This window comes from Trachypithecus francoisi, unplaced genomic scaffold (genome assembly GCF_009764315.1).
Source record: "Trachypithecus francoisi isolate TF-2019V2 unplaced genomic scaffold, Tfra_2.0 Lachesis_group5, whole genome shotgun sequence".
In the NCBI taxonomy this organism is placed as follows: Eukaryota; Metazoa; Chordata; class Mammalia; order Primates; family Cercopithecidae; genus Trachypithecus; species Trachypithecus francoisi.
This window is the reverse complement of record NW_022681470.1, coordinates 113,295,249-113,312,141: the sequence shown is the minus strand read 5'-3', so window position 1 is coordinate 113,312,141 and position 16,893 is coordinate 113,295,249. Positions and strand designations below refer to the sequence as shown.

The 16,893-nt window shown below is 41.4% G+C and overlaps 1 protein-coding gene across 1 annotated transcript in view; it reads left to right on the top strand.

Moving 5' to 3' along the window:
• The first annotated feature begins 7,447 nt into the window (after positions 1-7,447).
• The window catches only part of FNDC7 (fibronectin type III domain containing 7), a 30,598-nt gene continuing 21,152 nt past the window's right edge, over positions 7,448-16,893 (top strand). The window contains exons 1-4 of the mRNA XM_033196573.1: positions 7,448-7,585; positions 8,109-8,127; positions 12,491-12,745; positions 13,502-13,762. Of these exons, the coding sequence (XP_033052464.1) occupies positions 7,511-7,585; positions 8,109-8,127; positions 12,491-12,745; positions 13,502-13,762 (610 nt within the window). The 5' untranslated portion in view covers positions 7,448-7,510. The remainder of the gene's footprint in view (positions 7,586-8,108; positions 8,128-12,490; positions 12,746-13,501; positions 13,763-16,893) is intronic.

The following is a 16,893-nucleotide window of genomic DNA, read 5'->3' as shown; positions in this document are numbered from 1 at the left end:
GGGCGGGTGCCCCTACAACTGGCTGATTTTTATTTTTCTTCATAAAGACGGGGTCTTACTGTGTTTCCAAGCTGGTCTCGAACTCCTGGCCTCAAGCAATCCTCCCTCCTTGGCCTCCCAAAGTGCTGAGATTACAGATGTGAGCCACTGTGCCCGGCCACTTCCCCCAAATTTGTTCTTTTCTTGGGTCCTCTGCCTCAGCACTAGAGGTAGTGGCTGCTCCCTACATCCACTATTACTGTATTTTTTTAGAGTTCTCTTTACCTTTAGTAGTTAACCCCATTACTAGTTAATAATTGTTTGTTTCAAACTTTCCCTCTTGGAATTACTGTGTGTTTTCTGTCTCTGGACTGGATGCTGAGTGATACAATGTATTAAAAATGATGCTAATCATATGGATGCTGCCTCCTTTGGCTAGCTGATGAAGTAGTTTAGTATAAAGGGCTCAGCCCAAGAAGTTTGTTGAGAATTATGTAAGTGAATCAGACAGGCTTCTTTCAGAATTTTGAGTGAAAACTAAGAATTGGGCAGTCCTTATAAGAGTGGACAAGATGCATAGTTGTCTTACAACAGTAACCATGTAAAAGAGTCACCGAACCCTGAAGCTACCTTATTTCTTGCTGGCTTTCTAGTTTTTTCCTACTCTGGTCAGTGGATATCCTTGCAATTTTTGTTTTCCTTAAGGTGGCCTGAGTTTCTCTTCCCTGGGATCCAGGAGCCTAAGTCTGTTTTCTTTTATTGTAATAATCAGGAATCCCTGATCAGTAAGGGTCTTCCTGATATTTTCTAACATTGAGTTTTTAATCTGTTTATCCTTTTTAGTACCAGCAAGAAAATATCATCTACTTAATTTGAGAAAGGAAGAAAAAAAGTGGAGTTTGTTTGTGATAAAAAAGTGGGGTTTGTTTCTTTGTTTGTTTGAGACATGGTCTTGCTCTGTGGCCCAGGCTGGAGTACAGTGGCACGATCATGGCTCACTGCAGCCTCAACCTCCCGAGCTCAAGTGATCCTCCACCTCAGCCTCCCAAGTAGCTGAGACTACAGGCACGCACCATCACACCTGGTTAATTTTTTGTATTCCTTGTAGAGATGGGGTCTCACTGCGTTGCCCAAGCTGGTCTGAAACTCTTGGGCTCAAGTAATCTTCCCACCTTGGCCTCCCAACGTGCTGGAATTACAGGCATGAGATACCATGCCTAGCCCAAAAAGGAAGTTTTATACAAATCCTTTTTTTTGGTGGAAATGGTCTGCCCTCAGCAGAAGGGGGATATAAGGGCATGGTGGAAGACTACGTTACAAATTAGGGCCACTAAAAATCTTGCAATTTCCAATTTTTTCCTGGACAGTTAATCCTACTCTATATTCCTCTTATATCCCTAAACATTTCTTTTTTATATCCCCTACAATGGCTACTTCAAATCTTTACTAGTTTCTGAAGTTCCTACTCCATCTCCATATTCATTTCATATTCATATTCACTGCAGCCTTGACCTCCCTGAGCTCAAGCACTCCTCCCACCTCAGCCTCCCGAGTAGCAGGGACTACAGGCACACACCATCACACCTAGATAATTTTTTATATTTTTGGTAGAGATGGGGTCTCTCCATGTTGCCCAGGCTGGTCTCAAACTCCTAGGCTCAAGTGATCCACCTGCCTTGGCCTCCCAAAGTGTTGGGGTTATGGGTGTGAACCACCGCACCTGGCCACCTCTCTCTATGTCTTTCTGTTACATGTCTTAAATTCTGCCGTTGGCTAATCTACCTATGCACCAGATCACATTCATTTATTCATTCATTTGTGTGGTTGACTGCCAATTGTTCCCCAATAGAGACTGCTGGCATGTATCGTTAGTCTCTTCTATCTCCTCTCACTGAATTCTGCTGCTTAGAACTTTGATGTGATAACCGGAACTTTATCTTGGACCAAGAAGAAGGAGGGCCTCATCCTAGGGATGGCAGACTAAAGAGGAAAAAGGAGCCTGGGTCTCTCAAGACTCTGTGGAATAGAATTGCCATGCCACTCCTGGGGGCTTTGCCTCTACTATTTTATATCAGGAAGAAACTTCTGGTTCAGCCACTGTTACAGGTTTTCTGTCCACTCTCAGCAAAACCTAATCCTGACTAATCACAGTTTTGATATCCGGAATTGCATACCAAGTAACAAGCTAAAATAGTGTGTGTGAGCTTAGTGAAGGAGGTTGGGTGTAAGGAAGCATGGACACAGGTATGTGTGAGCTGGAAAATGTATGATTCTTGTATGGAGCATCCTCACATTTTCTCCCTCTTCCATTCCAGACTCTTATCTTTATGTTTTATTTTCAGTCCCTCTCCTGGCCTTTGCATTATTTGCTAATCTTAAATTTCTTGGTATTACCTTATTAGTACACTAATAATGTTTAAATAGACTTATTCTCATAGCTCCTTCCTCTCTTGGTTGTCTTAGCTCCATTCCCTTCAGTATCAAAATTCATGCATTCACTGCTTTGCAGAATCTCATTCCTGAAGGGAGAATTTCAGACAGCTGGTAAATTTAGTCATTCAAAGCTTTAAAGCAAATTCATATTACAAAAGCAACCGCTTTATTTGCATTGTTTCCCGATGGAACAGTTCAGTGATAACACTCATTACTTATTTTGACAACCAAGAAGTTGACATTAGCCAGAGACGGTTGCTAACACAATAATTATCTTTCCTAATTCATTTCTTTAAAATCATTGTATTTCCAGACTATTGTTTCTCTCTCTTTCCTGAATCCCCTAGGTCCTATAAAACACATGTCATCAGATTATACCATCTACTGTCCCTCAGTTGTCTATGTCATCCATACCGAAAGATACTCTCCTAATATTTTAATACTTATAGAGTTTAATAGATGGCTCAATACCTCTTTCACCACTCTTGCCATAATTCTTAGTGATTCCAATATCCATTGAACAATCCTTCCAATACTCAGACCTCTCAATTTTTTGAACTCTTGACCTCCAATGATTTTTTTCCTCTATCTGACCTCGGCTGTCAGTTCCCATGGTTACATCATAGACCTGGCCATCATCAATAACTGGCACTTCTCCACGGTTTCCATTTCAAGCATCCCATTCTCTAATCACCAACTCCTATATTTCCTGCTTACTTTCTCTAAGATACTCTACAACAATTCTTTAACTCCCTTGGGTCTCCATTCTATTCCATTCTATCCTGCCAACTTTTCATTCCACTGCAGCACTTTTAGCCTCCGTTGCAGTGAAGTATTACAAACCACAGTTCCTCGCTTACCCAGCTTAGTTTCCACTGTACAATATTATAAATCACATTCTTGTAAACACTCTTAACTCCCTTGCTGCGGTCTCCATCACACTTGTCTAGTAATACCCCAATCCAAGTTAGATACAACTCTCTGTCTACTCTGTGCCTGCACACAAGTGACTGAACATGACTGGCCCTGTTTACCATCACTCCCAATGACCCACTTGAGGAGTTTGTGCTGCCTGCCTCTGGAACTGTGGGCTTCAGCAAACTTCCTTAAATGTTGCACCCTAGGTGCCTCTGTTGCCCTGGTGTACACCATGGTGTACCATCCAGACCTCCCCTGCAGAGTTGTCCTGAATCCGGGCCAGGAGCACTAACATTCCTTTATCCACCAATCATTGGATGTAGGTGGCCCAGGGAGTAGGTATGACTTTGAGCCAGGCAGCTCTCATGAGCCAAGGGCAGGTCCGTGAGAGACTGAGCAGGAGCTGTCAACCACCAACACTCCCTGCTGCTGGGGGCATAAGTGCACAGGCTGTTCTAACCAAGCTGCTCCCTCCTCAGGGCCTTTGTACTTCCTTTTCCTTCTGTTTGTATATTCTTTTCCTAGGTTTCCAAAGGATGCACTTATTCACTTCCCTTAGGCCTTTGCTCAAGCATCTGGTTGCCAGAGAGGTCGTCCCTAACAGCTGTGTTCTCTCCTATCACTCCACTTTTTCTTCATAACATTATCAACACTCGACATATTTTATTACTTTAGCTGCTTAGTTTGGCCTTCCTTTGCTAGAGTACATGCTCCAAGAGGACAGGGTTCTGATTTGTTTGTATTTCTTATGTCCTGAATAGTTCCTTGTCTTCATTAGGTCCTCAATATGTCAATATATATTTGTTCGGTGCAAAAATTGAAATGCCTTAAATTCATAGTAGTCAGCTCATAAGGCAGAGTAGTTTAGTGGAAGGAGTTTAGGGTTTTGGAGTTAGTCAGACTGATATTTGAAAACGCCTTTATTTAGATATAAGTAACATGTAATAAACTGCACATATTTAAGACATATTTGGACATATGTATACACTCAAAATCACCACCACAGTTCAGATAATGAGCATGTTCTTCATCCCCAAGAGTTTCCTCTTACACTTCTGTAATCCCTTCTTCCTGCCATTCTCCATCCCCAGGCAGTCACTGATTTGCTTTCTGTTTTTAAGAGTGGTTTGCATTTTCTAGAAATTTATATAATTGGATCAAAACATCTGTATTCTTTTTTGTGTCTGACTTTTTATAGATTCATCCATGTTTTTGTGTGTTCCCTTTTTTGCTGGGAAATTTTTCATTTGTTTATTACTTACTTTGGCTGACAGACATTTGGTTTGCTTATAGTTTGGGGATTATTAAAAATAATGCTACTGTGAATATTCATGTATGTTTTTGTATGGACATATGCTTTCATTTTTTTTTTTTTTTTGAGTCAATACCTAGGAGGGAAATGGTGAAGTACATGTTTAACTTTTTAAGAAACAACCAAATTATTTTCCAAAATGATTGTACCATTTTTCATTCTTATCAGGTATGAGATTTCTGGTTGTTCCACATCCTTGCCAGCACTTAGTATACACAGCCTTTCTAATTTTATTATTTGTTATTTATTTGTTATTTGAGACAGGGTCTCATTCTGTTGCCCAGGCTGGGGTACGGTGGTGCAATCATGGCTCACTGCAGCCTTCATCTCCTGAGTTCAAGTGATCCTCCCGCCTCAGCCTCCCAAGTAGCTGACACTACAGGCGCATGTCACCATATCCAGCTAATTTTTAAAAATTTTTTTGGCCGGGCGCGGTGGCTCAAGCCTGTAATCCCAGCACTTTGGGAGGCCTAGGAGGGCGGATCACGAGGTCAGGAGATCAAGACCATCCTGGCTAACACGGTGAAACCCCGTCTCTACTAAAAAATACAAAAAACTAGCCGGGCGAGGTGGCGGGCGCCTGTAGTCCCAGCTACTTGGGAGGCTGAGGCAGGAGAATGGCTTAAAACCCGGGAGGCGGAGCTTGCAGTGAGCTGAGATCCGGCCACTGCACTCCAGCCTGGGCGACAGAGCGAGACTCCGTCTCAAAAAAAAAAAAAAAAAAATTTTTTTACAGGCAGGGTCCCACGATGTTGCCCAGGCTGTTCTCTAAACTCCTGACCTCAAGTGATCCTCTTGTTTCGGTGTCTCAAAGTGCTGGGATTACAAGCATAGCGACTATGACCAGCTTCTAATTTTAGATATCCAATAAGTATGTAGTGGTATCGCACTGTGATTTTAAATTGCGTTCTGTGGGCCAGGCGCAATGGCTCATGCTCATAATCCCAGCACTCTGGGAGGCCAAGGTGGGCAGATGGCTTGAGCCCAGGAGTTTGAGACCAGCCTGGGCAACATAGTGAAACTCCATCTCTACAAAGAATACAAAAATTAGCCAGGTGTGGTGGTGCACACCTGTGGTCCCAGCTACTGAGGAGGCTGAAGTGGGAGGATCATTAGAGCCTGGGAGGTCAAGGCTGCAGTGAGCTGTGATTGCACCACTACATTCCAGGTTCGGTGACAGAATGAGACCCTGTCTCCAAAAAAAAAAAAAAGCCTATTTTGCATTCTGCTAATGACTTGTGATGTTGAGGATTTTTTCCATCCCTTTATTTTCCATGAGTATGTCTTCTTTTGTGAAGTGTTTGTTCATATCTTTTGCCCATTTTATAATGAGTTGTTTTCTTATTACTGGATTTTGAGAATACACACACACACACACACACACACACACAGAATACAAGTCCTTTATAAGATACATATTTTCCCGCAGTCTGTGGCTTATTTTTTCATTCCCTTAATAGTGCAGAAATTCTTCATTTTAATGAAGTTCAATTTATCAAATTTTAAAAGTGGATTCTGCTTTTAGTGTTGTATATAAGAAATCTTTGCCTAATCCAATGTCACAAAGATTTTCTTTTATTTTTTTTTCTGGACATTTTATAGTTTCAGGTGCTACATTTAGATCTATGATCCATTTTGAGTTCATGTTTTAATATGGTGTGAGGTACGAATCAAAGTTTATGTTTTCTGCATGTGGTTATCCAGTTGTTCCAGCACCATCTGTTGAAAAGTCTATTCTTCCTCCTTTGGATTGCCTTGTATCTTTGTTGAAAATCAATTATCTATATATGTGTGGGTTTCTTTTTGGACTCTCTGTCCCATTGATCTATTTATCTATCTTCATGCCAATACCACCCAGTCTCTATTTTATTTTAGCTTTATAGTAAATGTGGAAGTCAGGGAGGGTAAATGCAATTCTTTTCCCTTTTTTGTAATTCTATCTTGGTTGAAAGTAGAGATCACACTGATGCATTTCAACTCTAGTTCGATCATTTAATTCTTGTGTGATTTCAGACAAGCCAATTAATTATGTTTATTTCATTTATTTATCTGTTCACTGTTAAAATTTTACACTGTAATTCTTAGATTAAATGCTAATTATTATTAAAAGTGTGAACTAGGAAGACAGCTCTGGAAATAAAAGAAACTAGCGAGGCACAATGATGCATATCTGTAGTCTTAGCTACTCAGGAGGCAGAGGTGGGAGGATTGCTTGAGCCCAGGAGTTGGAGGCTGTTTGGCAAAATAGCAAGACCCTGTCTCTAAAACAGTGAAAAAAAAAAAAACGTACTGGAACTGCAGGGTGGTATGGGAGATGGGTAAATTTAACGTGCTCAACAGGGACCTCTTACTTTCTTTCTCAGTACAGACACATGCTCCTGCCCTTTCGTATTGTATTCCATGATGAAGTTTGGCAGCAAATTCTTCCTGACAGTAGGACTAATCACTTACTTTGAAGTAAAAGAACAGCAACAAATAAAGGTGAAAAAGAAAAATAAAACTGGTCAGCATCCCCGGGTTTAAAATAATTACTCTACCACATCAACAATTTTCTGTGCAGCTTTCTAACGTTTTTATTTAGACAGACATTGTTTTAAAAAGAAGGTTACTTTGAAACCAAGGTTACAGTAGCTTTTTGCCCTGCTTGACGTGGCTTTTTCCCACTCTCTTCTTTTCAGTCTTTGCAATACCTGTCCCTGCCAGTCTCCAAGTGTCCCTAGTTACAGGTCAGCTCCACACTGAAGGGGAGGAGCTACTTCCGAGGGTCTCTTCCCAGCATCACAGCCCCACACCCCAGCTACTAACGGTGTTGTACTCCTGGGGGCCAAAGAGGACCCTGATTGCTTTGTTTTGTGCCATGTGAGTACTATGTCCAACAGGATGGCTGGTGGACGGGAGACATGTTTGACTTTGATTGGATTCATTCTTATCTGTCTGAAAATGGTGAGTTCATCATTCCAACTGCCCGCAACTATTTAGGGGAAAAAGAAAGACACATTATTTTTCTCTTCTTTTTTTTTTTTTTTGAGGAGTTGGGGAATGGGGAGATAGAAATCGAAATACCTTTCAAAAGTTCGTACCCAGGTTGTATATGTTTGCATGTTTGAAATTTAATGCCATATACTAGAGAAAGAAAACAAGATTATCATTATATTTTAAGAACAAAGATTTCTGAAAAATCTGTCAGCAGCTACTGACTTAGTTCAATAGGTAGATTCAAAGGGGAAAGAAATGAAATAGTAATGGGATCTGCCTCCAGCCTCTAAATTCCATTTAGAGTTGCTTTGCGGTAGATTGGGGTGCTGGGAAACGATTTGTGTGGAGAAATACTTGTATGGATCGAAAGACTGTTCACATTAGGTATAAAAATGTTGTGATTAATTTATTACCGCTTTTATTCCTGTTTTACGTTTGTTCAAGTGGTGTTTTTCTGTATGGTTCTAATTTTCTAAACTTTCCTTTTCAGGTGGCTTCAGCAAAATCAGGTACAATTTTCTGACATGAAAGTTTTTCCTCTTTGTATTTGATGTTAATTTCCATTGTTAATTTACGGGCTACCCTGAAATCTAAAGGCTATATGAGAAAAAAAAATTCAATATTTTCTGAGCACTCACACTGGGTGCTAAACACTATATTGGGTCCTGGGGAGTTGATAATTGGTAAGACAAATAAATAGATTGAACTTGAAAGACAAATCTTCAGAAAGTGTTCTTGCTGAGTACTGTAATGTATAGAGCCATGTAGGCATGCATTTTCTCATACACAGTTAGCCATGTGTGAAATATTACAATGATCATCATTCTAGCTAAGATATTGTACAGAGTCTAATTTATATAAATGTTCTTGTTCATGTTCCGGGGAATTAGAGAAAAAATGAGAAATGTTATATTTGATTAAATTGGCAATATTCCTTGCTTTAAAAAGGATTTTATACTTCTAATATTGCATATTTAAAATATAGACAACAGTCACTCAGGGCTGAAAGGGGGCCCTCTTTTAAAAATATTTGATCTAAAAAAAAGATCAGTGGTTACCAGGGGTTGGGGGAAGGAGGGACAAATAGGTGGAGCAGAGGATTTTTAGAACATAGAAACCACTCTGTATAATACTCTAATGGTGGATACATTCTGTATTTGTTCCAAACCTGTAGACTGTAAGAGTGAACCCTAATGCAAACTATGGACTCTTTGCAATAATAATGTGTCAAGGTAGGTGCATCAGCTGCAACTAATGTCCCTCTGGTGGGGGATATTGATAATAGAATAGGAAATGTTTGAGGCAGATGGTATATTGGGTATCTCTCTACCTTCCCCTCAACTTTGCTGTGAACTAAAATTACTCCAAAAAATAAAGTCTTTAAAAAATAATGACCACAATCTCAAAAAAAAATAAAAATAATAAAAAATAAAAATAAAAATATTTGATCTCTATCTTTCTTAAGTAGATAACTGAAGGCAAAAATAATTTATCTAGAGGCCCCTCCTAGCTCATTTGTGCTAGAAATCTAAATACCTGGAATGGAAATTTATTTTTAGGAGGATTTAGCTTATCTCTAGGAACCATATAATATCAACCATATCACCAATAAATTCTCATAGTGATTCGACATAAATTAGAAAAATTTGCATTTATTATTTTGTCTACACCACAGAAAAGGAAGTGAAATCAAGACAGTTAAAAAATTTGATATAGATGTATATCTGAGCCATGAAATTTCATAAAATTCATACATATACAGTAAGTTTTTAAAAATTTCTATTTCCTGGCCATGGTACCAAGGCTCACGCCTGTAATCTCAGCACTTTGGGAAGCCAAGATGGGAGGATTGATTGCTTGAGCCCAGGATTTCAAGACCAGCCTGGGCAACATAGCAACACCCCATCTCTTTAAAAAATTATTATTTCTTGCTTTATTCTTATTTACTTGTCTTATTCTTGAGAGATCTTTAGGATTAGCCAGAAAACTATAGGAAGGACTGTTTGGCTATACACAAAGTGGCTTTTTAAATAAGTAGCCTTTGGGTGGACAAAATCTAACTCTGCCATCTCTTACAAGGTCCCAGCACACCCAGGACACACCAAGCCCTCAGAACAGGACCCTTTTTGGTCCTCACAGCATCTGCCCTATTCTAGAGAAATGGTGGGTCAGGCTAAGCTAGTGATACTGCTGCTAATTGACTCAATTGCTAATTGAGTCCTGGCTTTTCAATAGATGGAATGTGTATTAGCTGCACTGTATAGAAGGTTTCATTTTGATTATGTGTATTTTGATTCTCTTTGGGCTCTGGTATTGCTGTGTATCTGTGTCTGGTCACTGGGGCCTCGTGGGCTAATTTAGATCTCTTTGAGCTGGTGGAATGCACAGATGCTGAGAACCAAGGGGTTTCATTTTTGACTGATCAGGGTGGTTGGTTGCACATCTAGGGAATAAAGTTTTCTCTTTCATCAGTCCAGTCAGTGGGCTAAACATAGAAGTAAGAAAGAGTAAGGAACTGCTGCTACTTTATGGACTTTACACTCAAGTTTCTCATCTGTTAAAGGGCAACATACTACATAGGGGTTGATCTTCTTTCATTGTTGATGCTGGTCAGAGCCTGCCCTAAAACCAGGTGTAAAACAGACAATCTGTCCCTCCAGCCTGTATTTGCCCCACACTCCTCAGAATCCCATTTTCACAGGACCTCTCCATGGCAGTGCCATATGGTCTGGCTTTTCCAAACCCATCAAAATTTACTTGTCTTGGCTCATACACAAACGTGCACAGGTACACACACACACACACATACACACACACTTTCCAAGTACCCTAACGTACACTATTTCACTTAATCTTTACAACAATCCTAAAATGCAGGTATTTTAAATTTCAAAGTAAATCCTAACATGTAGGTATTAATAATCTGTATTTGTCAAGGAAGGTAACAAGTCTAGAAGAGGTACGATGACTTGCATGCCTTCACACACAAAAGTAAATAGCAGGGCCAGGGCTCAAACCCAGAGCTCCTGAATCCAAACCCTTTGCTATTTTCCCACCACACAACCCCGTTTCATTCTGTGATACTGGCTTCCTGCATTATGACTTCCAAGCAAATGTGCCTCTCCTAGATCAATTCCATGAGACCAGTTTTGTGGAGCCCTCGGGCCCTGTGACAGGCCTGTGGGGAGAGGGTCTGTGTCATGCTAGCCTTTTAGATGCCTTTCAAACTGCTCCGTGAATGCATGATCTGGCCTCATGTGTCTGTGGCTAGTTTGGTTGTCATTTTCCCAGGAAGTTAGTTCATTCCAATGAACAGAACTGGTAACATAGGAGATAAGATTAACGGTGGGGACAGAGGAAACAGAAGGAGTTGAGAGACACCAGAAAATTAGAGGAAAGAAGGCATATAGCACAGGATCATTAGCTGGGGGAGCAGAAGAGGGGTGTGTGTGTGTGTGTTGGAAGAGGGAGCCCCTGCTGGGACTTTCCGTTCTGCAGGAGAGAGGGAACGTAGCCCTTTCCTATGGAATTGGCTTCCACTGGCAAGTGGCTATGACAAGCAGGCCTGAGAATTTCCCCCAGTGCATATAACTGTCATAATTTTCTTTCAATGGCAAAAGAGACTATACTGGGTGATGTTCAAGGAATGTCTGGCCAGGGCACAGAGGAGACTTTGTTCATTTTTGCAGCATGGTTATTTCTGAGATGCTGCCAAAGCTAACTCTCTGGGTTATTGGTACAGAAAGAGAAAGTTGTCTGCATTGTGCACATAGGGACATGGCTCTGGGAGAAGGGGAGCTGATACTGGAGAATCACCTGTCTTTACTCTTTCTCCCTCTTTGCCCTATAGTTCTGCTTGTTTGTCTTCCCTTTAGTTTTAGTTTTGTCAAATTCCCTATATTTGACATACAGTGATTTTACCCAGCAAGTGGAGTACATTAAACCTGAAAGGCCAAGTGCCACTTGCAAATAAAGCCCAGCTATTTTTGTTTGACCTTTTCTTCCACTTGGATCTCCTATATCCAAGACATTTTTGCGTCTATGGAATTTTGTAAATTAGCCAATCTGAGTACTGTGCTATAGCTCCTACTCCGTACACCTGAGTGTAGGAATGCCTTGTGTAAACCCATGCCGTAAGCATTCATATCTCCCTGGCAAACCATAGCCTGGCCCATCGCATTCGTATGCTGAGGCAGATATTGTGCTAGAGAAAGGGAGAACAAAGTTTACTTGTATTTTGTATGGAAGAATCTGAGAATTATTCCACTCTGATAATATGAAAGAAAGTGCTATGGAGTAATTATAACAAAGAACTCGATCCTCCCTCCTTCCTCCATTAGATTAAACGTTATCTGGAAAACGTGCAAAGTGCATGAGAGAGTGACCACAGCCACGGGGCACAGGCAGGAGGAATGGAGATGAGTCCAGCTGGAGGCAGTGGGATGGCTGTGGGACCCAGAGGGGAGATCAATGGCAAAGCAGCCTGCAAAATTCACAGAATGCCCAACTGGAGTAGAATCCTCTGGAAGAAAGCCTCTCAATTATTCTCTCTGTCTTCCCAGAGTTCTTTCCTGTAATTACTTCCCATTCTTATTTAGCTCTTTTAAAAGTACAAAAAGTGCAAATTACCCCACAGGCAACTGGGGAAAACTTTGAAATACCATCCCTGAGTGAGAGGTTTGAGCTTTCTGGATCTCTTCTGGAGAGTAGCTTTGTCTTTCTTTTTCTCTGTTTTTCCTTGATCTGGATAATAAGGGCAAAGCTTATGTCTGAAGGAAAGCATGAGAATGATTTATCTTGAAGAGTAAAATGATGAAAGAAGTCATTCTTGTAGGTATCTTGGCTAATGTACAACTCTAAAACCTCTTTCAGCTCCTGAAATACCCACTATTGATCAGGCATATTCAAAAATCAGCAACAGTATCACTGTAGAATGGGCTACAGTGCCGGGTGCCACCAGTTACCTCCTCACAGCTGAAGACGGGGACACAGTCATTGAAACAATGGTGGCCAATTCCCCAGGCACTGTGACGGGACTAAAGGCTGCAACCTTGTACGAAATCACCATCAGATCCATCAGCGCTGCTGGGAGAAGCCAGGCATCACCTCCAAAGCAGGCAAAGACAGGTAGCTGGATGGATGCTCATCCTCCTTTGAGTGTTTGCTTGTGACTTGGATCAGTTATTCTGGTGCTGCAAATGCAGAATGTGATTTGGTGTCACATGAGTGCCTACAATTCAAGGCCCAGAAGTGAAAGCTACCAAATGATGCTGTTTGAGAATTCAGCTATCTGTGGAGGAGGTGGCATTTAAATGCCAGATGCTTTGCTTTGGAAAATAAAGCCCATTTCTGGGCATCTTTAAAAGCATCCCAGCTTTTAAATCTCTGAAATAGGGATTTCTGGTTTTAACATGCCAAATGAAGAACACAGAGAAGGGATTTTGCTGCACTCTGACCATATGGCATATATGTTAACAAAACAAATAAAAGCATTTGGAGTTTGTCATCAGCATTACTGAAATTGATTTGATTAAGTTTGTACCTAGGCATATTTCTGAAAAGTTATGTGCACGTTAAAATAGTGTAACCCCTCATTTTCCCATTGATTTATATTATGATTATAGGAATGTTTGATCTAAGTTCTGACCAACTTCAGTTAAAAGTAGTGTCTGATATTTAGCGTTTCTCTGTTTCCCATTCCTCTACCAAGTTATTTGTGGTTAGTATACACTTAAATAGCAATTATTTAATGAAACTTTGTTGTGAATGCTCTTATAAAATAAATAATTATTGTATATTATGGATATCAATTTACTTGCTTCTAAATTTGAATTATCCTCTATTGGACTTTAGTAACACAAATGCATGTTTTTCTTTTTTTAGTGTTGGCTGCACCAATTCTAGAAGTAAGCTCTCCAAGTTCAGACTCCATTCTTGTGCAGTGGGAAGCTGTATATATGGCAATTGGATTCTCTGTGTCCATTATGCGAGCCAATGGCTTGGGGAGTATATGGAAAGAGAATACTACAAACACCTCCTTGACATTCACCAGTTTAGAAGCCGGGACTCTCTACACCATAAAGGCCTATGCATGGAATGCCAACGGAATCCCTGGGGACGACTCCACCTGCAATCAGAGAACAAGTAAGAACTTCTCAGCTCAGCCTCAAACAATTTTACTTTTGATTAACAAGGGGGGCTGTGCGTTGCAGCCATCAAGAGCAGTGTTACATGACAAGTACAGAGCAGCTGGCAGCAGCTATTTAAATTTATTATGAAGTTATTTATAGTGCCTCGTCTATTCCTCCTCGGTAGTTTAAACGCTTCCTGCATGGATAAAGAAATGCTACTCAGAATGCACACAGCATGGCACCACCTTCTAATATCCAACTCAATTTCAGCATTCACATTCGACATCACACAGAAGAAGGTGATTCTTGTTAGGTTTACCCATCACTCCTTGTCCCTTTCTGGGTTCAGGCCAATTAGTATAAGAACTGGGCCAAATAGGAATTCATTTGTTCTGCAGATACTGAGTGACAGTGTGCCAACTTTGAGCTGGCATTGTTCTAGAGATACGGCAGCAAGCAAAGCAAGGTTTCTGCAGGCACAGGATGCTGTCAGGATCCTGCAGTGGAATTAGTGTTTCAGATCTGTTTCCCAAAGGCCTTAGCTTGGGCCTGAAGTCAGCATGGGGCTTCCCACTACTGCTCCTCCAGCTGTGGGGAGAAGCTAGAGCTTGCTGTGCGTTTTCTCACCGTCCCACCCAGAGGTCCCCCGAGCAGAGGATACCCTGCAGCATTACAACTGGAGGTCCAAACTGAGCTGCTGGAGTGAGCCGAGAAAGACAGAGAGAGAGAGAGAGAGAATGAGAGGGGGTGTTTTTTCTTTTCTTGAGGCAGAGTAAGCCATCCAATAGCAAGGTAACCTAAATAGATACAAGACTCTCACCAACCAGATTAGCTATTTCACCATTTGGGAAGGACGCAGGAAAGGAAGGAAAGAAACCAGAAATGTTCTCTCCAACTTTCCCTAAGTTTGGAGGGGAATGGAAGCCCCATAGTCTATGGGCCAAGGCAGAATGTAGGGAGAAGAGAGGGGTTTGCCACCTTTTATATATTTCCCTAGGAAGGTTGTATAATCATAGCCCTGAGGTGATTCATGACAGGCTTGGTGAGTCAGGATGTCTGTGACAAGTCAGTCTCCTTGGGCCTTTTCCTAGGCTGGCTGGCTTTCTTTCTTCCTTCCTTCCCTTATCTTCCCTTCCCATCCTTCCCTTTCCTTTCCCTTTCACACTGCTTTTTTCTTTCCACATTTGTTGAGGGCCCACTGTGTGCTGGGCATAGGTTAGCTGATGGGAATACAAAAGCAAATAAAGCATGATCCCTCTATTCAAAGAATGGATTATGTCAAAGGAGAGACCAATGGTGAGTCAGCGTTTCCATTTTCACCTGACCAGTGCTTTGGCAGAAGGCTGCAAACACAGCGAGGCACAGGAGGGAGCATCTTCATCAGGCTGGGGCACTGAGACAGCATCCCCTAGAATAACTTGTTTCTTAAAGACTTCCCCTTCATGGGTTTACCCATGTTTTACAAAGCTTTACAGAGTTTAGATTTCGCCTCTGGAATAGTTTCCTAGGGCTGCTGGAACCACAAACTGGGTGGCTTAAACAATAGCAATGTTTGGTTTCATGGTTCTGAAGCCTACGAAGTCTGAAATCAAGGTGTCGGCTAGGTTGGTTCCTTCTGGGGCATGTGAGGAAGAGTCTGTTCCAGGCCTCTCTCCTTGGCTTGTAGATGGTTATCTTCACATTCACATGGAATTTTCCCTATATATGTTTATCTGTGTCCAAATTTCTTCTTTTTATAAGGAAATCGGCCATATTGGATGAGGGCCCACCCTAATGATTGCATCTTACCTGATTACATCTGCTATGACCCTATTTCCAAATAAAGCTACATTTTGAGGGTACTAGGGGTAAGAACTTCAACATATGAACTGGGAGGGAACCCAAGTCAACCCATAACAGACTCTCACTACTTTACCTATTTTTCTTAGTTCTCCTATGCTCCCTGTGGGAAAAGCAAGTTGCCCTAAAACACCGCAGGCTACCCCTACCAGCCTTGGGCCCAGCACTTCCCTAAAGCAGACCTGCCTCTGCAGACAAGCTGACCATGTAGTGGGAAGGGGCCTGTTGAGATGGCCCACGGGAAAAACATGGCAGGTGCCTGCCTTACAGAGAATGAGTTAGGTCCTCATGTCCTCAAAGAGGCCTTCCCGGCTGGGCGCAGTGGCTCACACCTGTAATCCCAGCACTTTGGGAGGCCGAGGCAGGTGGATCACAAGGTCAGGAGCTTGAGAGCATCCTGGCTAACATGGTGAAACCCCGTCTTTACTCAAAATACAAAAAATTAGCCGGGCGTGGTGGCGGGCGCCTGTAGTCCCAGCTACTCAGGAGGCTGAGGCAGGAGAATGGCGTGAACCCCAGAGACAGAGGTTGCAGTGAGCAGAGATTGCGCCACTGCACTCCAGCTTGGACGACAGAGCGAGACTCCGTCTCAAAAAAAAAAAAAAAAAAAAAAAAGGCCTTCCCTGTTTGCCCCAGCATCCAGAGGATGCTGGTCTCTGTTCACAGACTGTTTAAGCAGTTTCCTAAGGCCTGCTGCTTGAGCGTTATTACAGCACAGATTCCAAAGAATTGAAGCCAATTTCTTCCCTCCCCAGGCCAGGACACCTCCTTATGCTTTTTAATGTGGTAAGTTTTAAGAAAGGAAGGCATATTTACAAGAATGTAGGGTTAAGTGTTTTGGAGACACTAAAAGACTGCCTTAATATGTACACATCATACTTGATACCTTCCTTCCTTCCTTTTGATGATGAATGGAAAGAAAATCTGCTCCTCTAGAAACGATTGTGACCGAAAAGCTATTGCAGTAAAAGTTGTAGCAGATGTCAAAAGTCAAGAAGGGATATGTTCAGTTTCATTGATCAATAACAGAAGATATTTGACCTCTCGCTTAATAATAACATACCCACGTGGCCCTTTTAGTTCTTCCCATTAATAATTTCATTTAATTATTTTAACTACTTATTGCATTACTTTCAAAATATGTCTTTTAGCACCTATAGGTGTTAGACATGGATCTTGTTAGATCTATTTATATATGAGAAAAAATTAAATTACAAAAAGGGTAAATAATATGGCCAATGCCACACAGTTTATTATGAATTTGCATAGTAGCAGATGTATTACCAGTTCCCAGGCATCATCCTA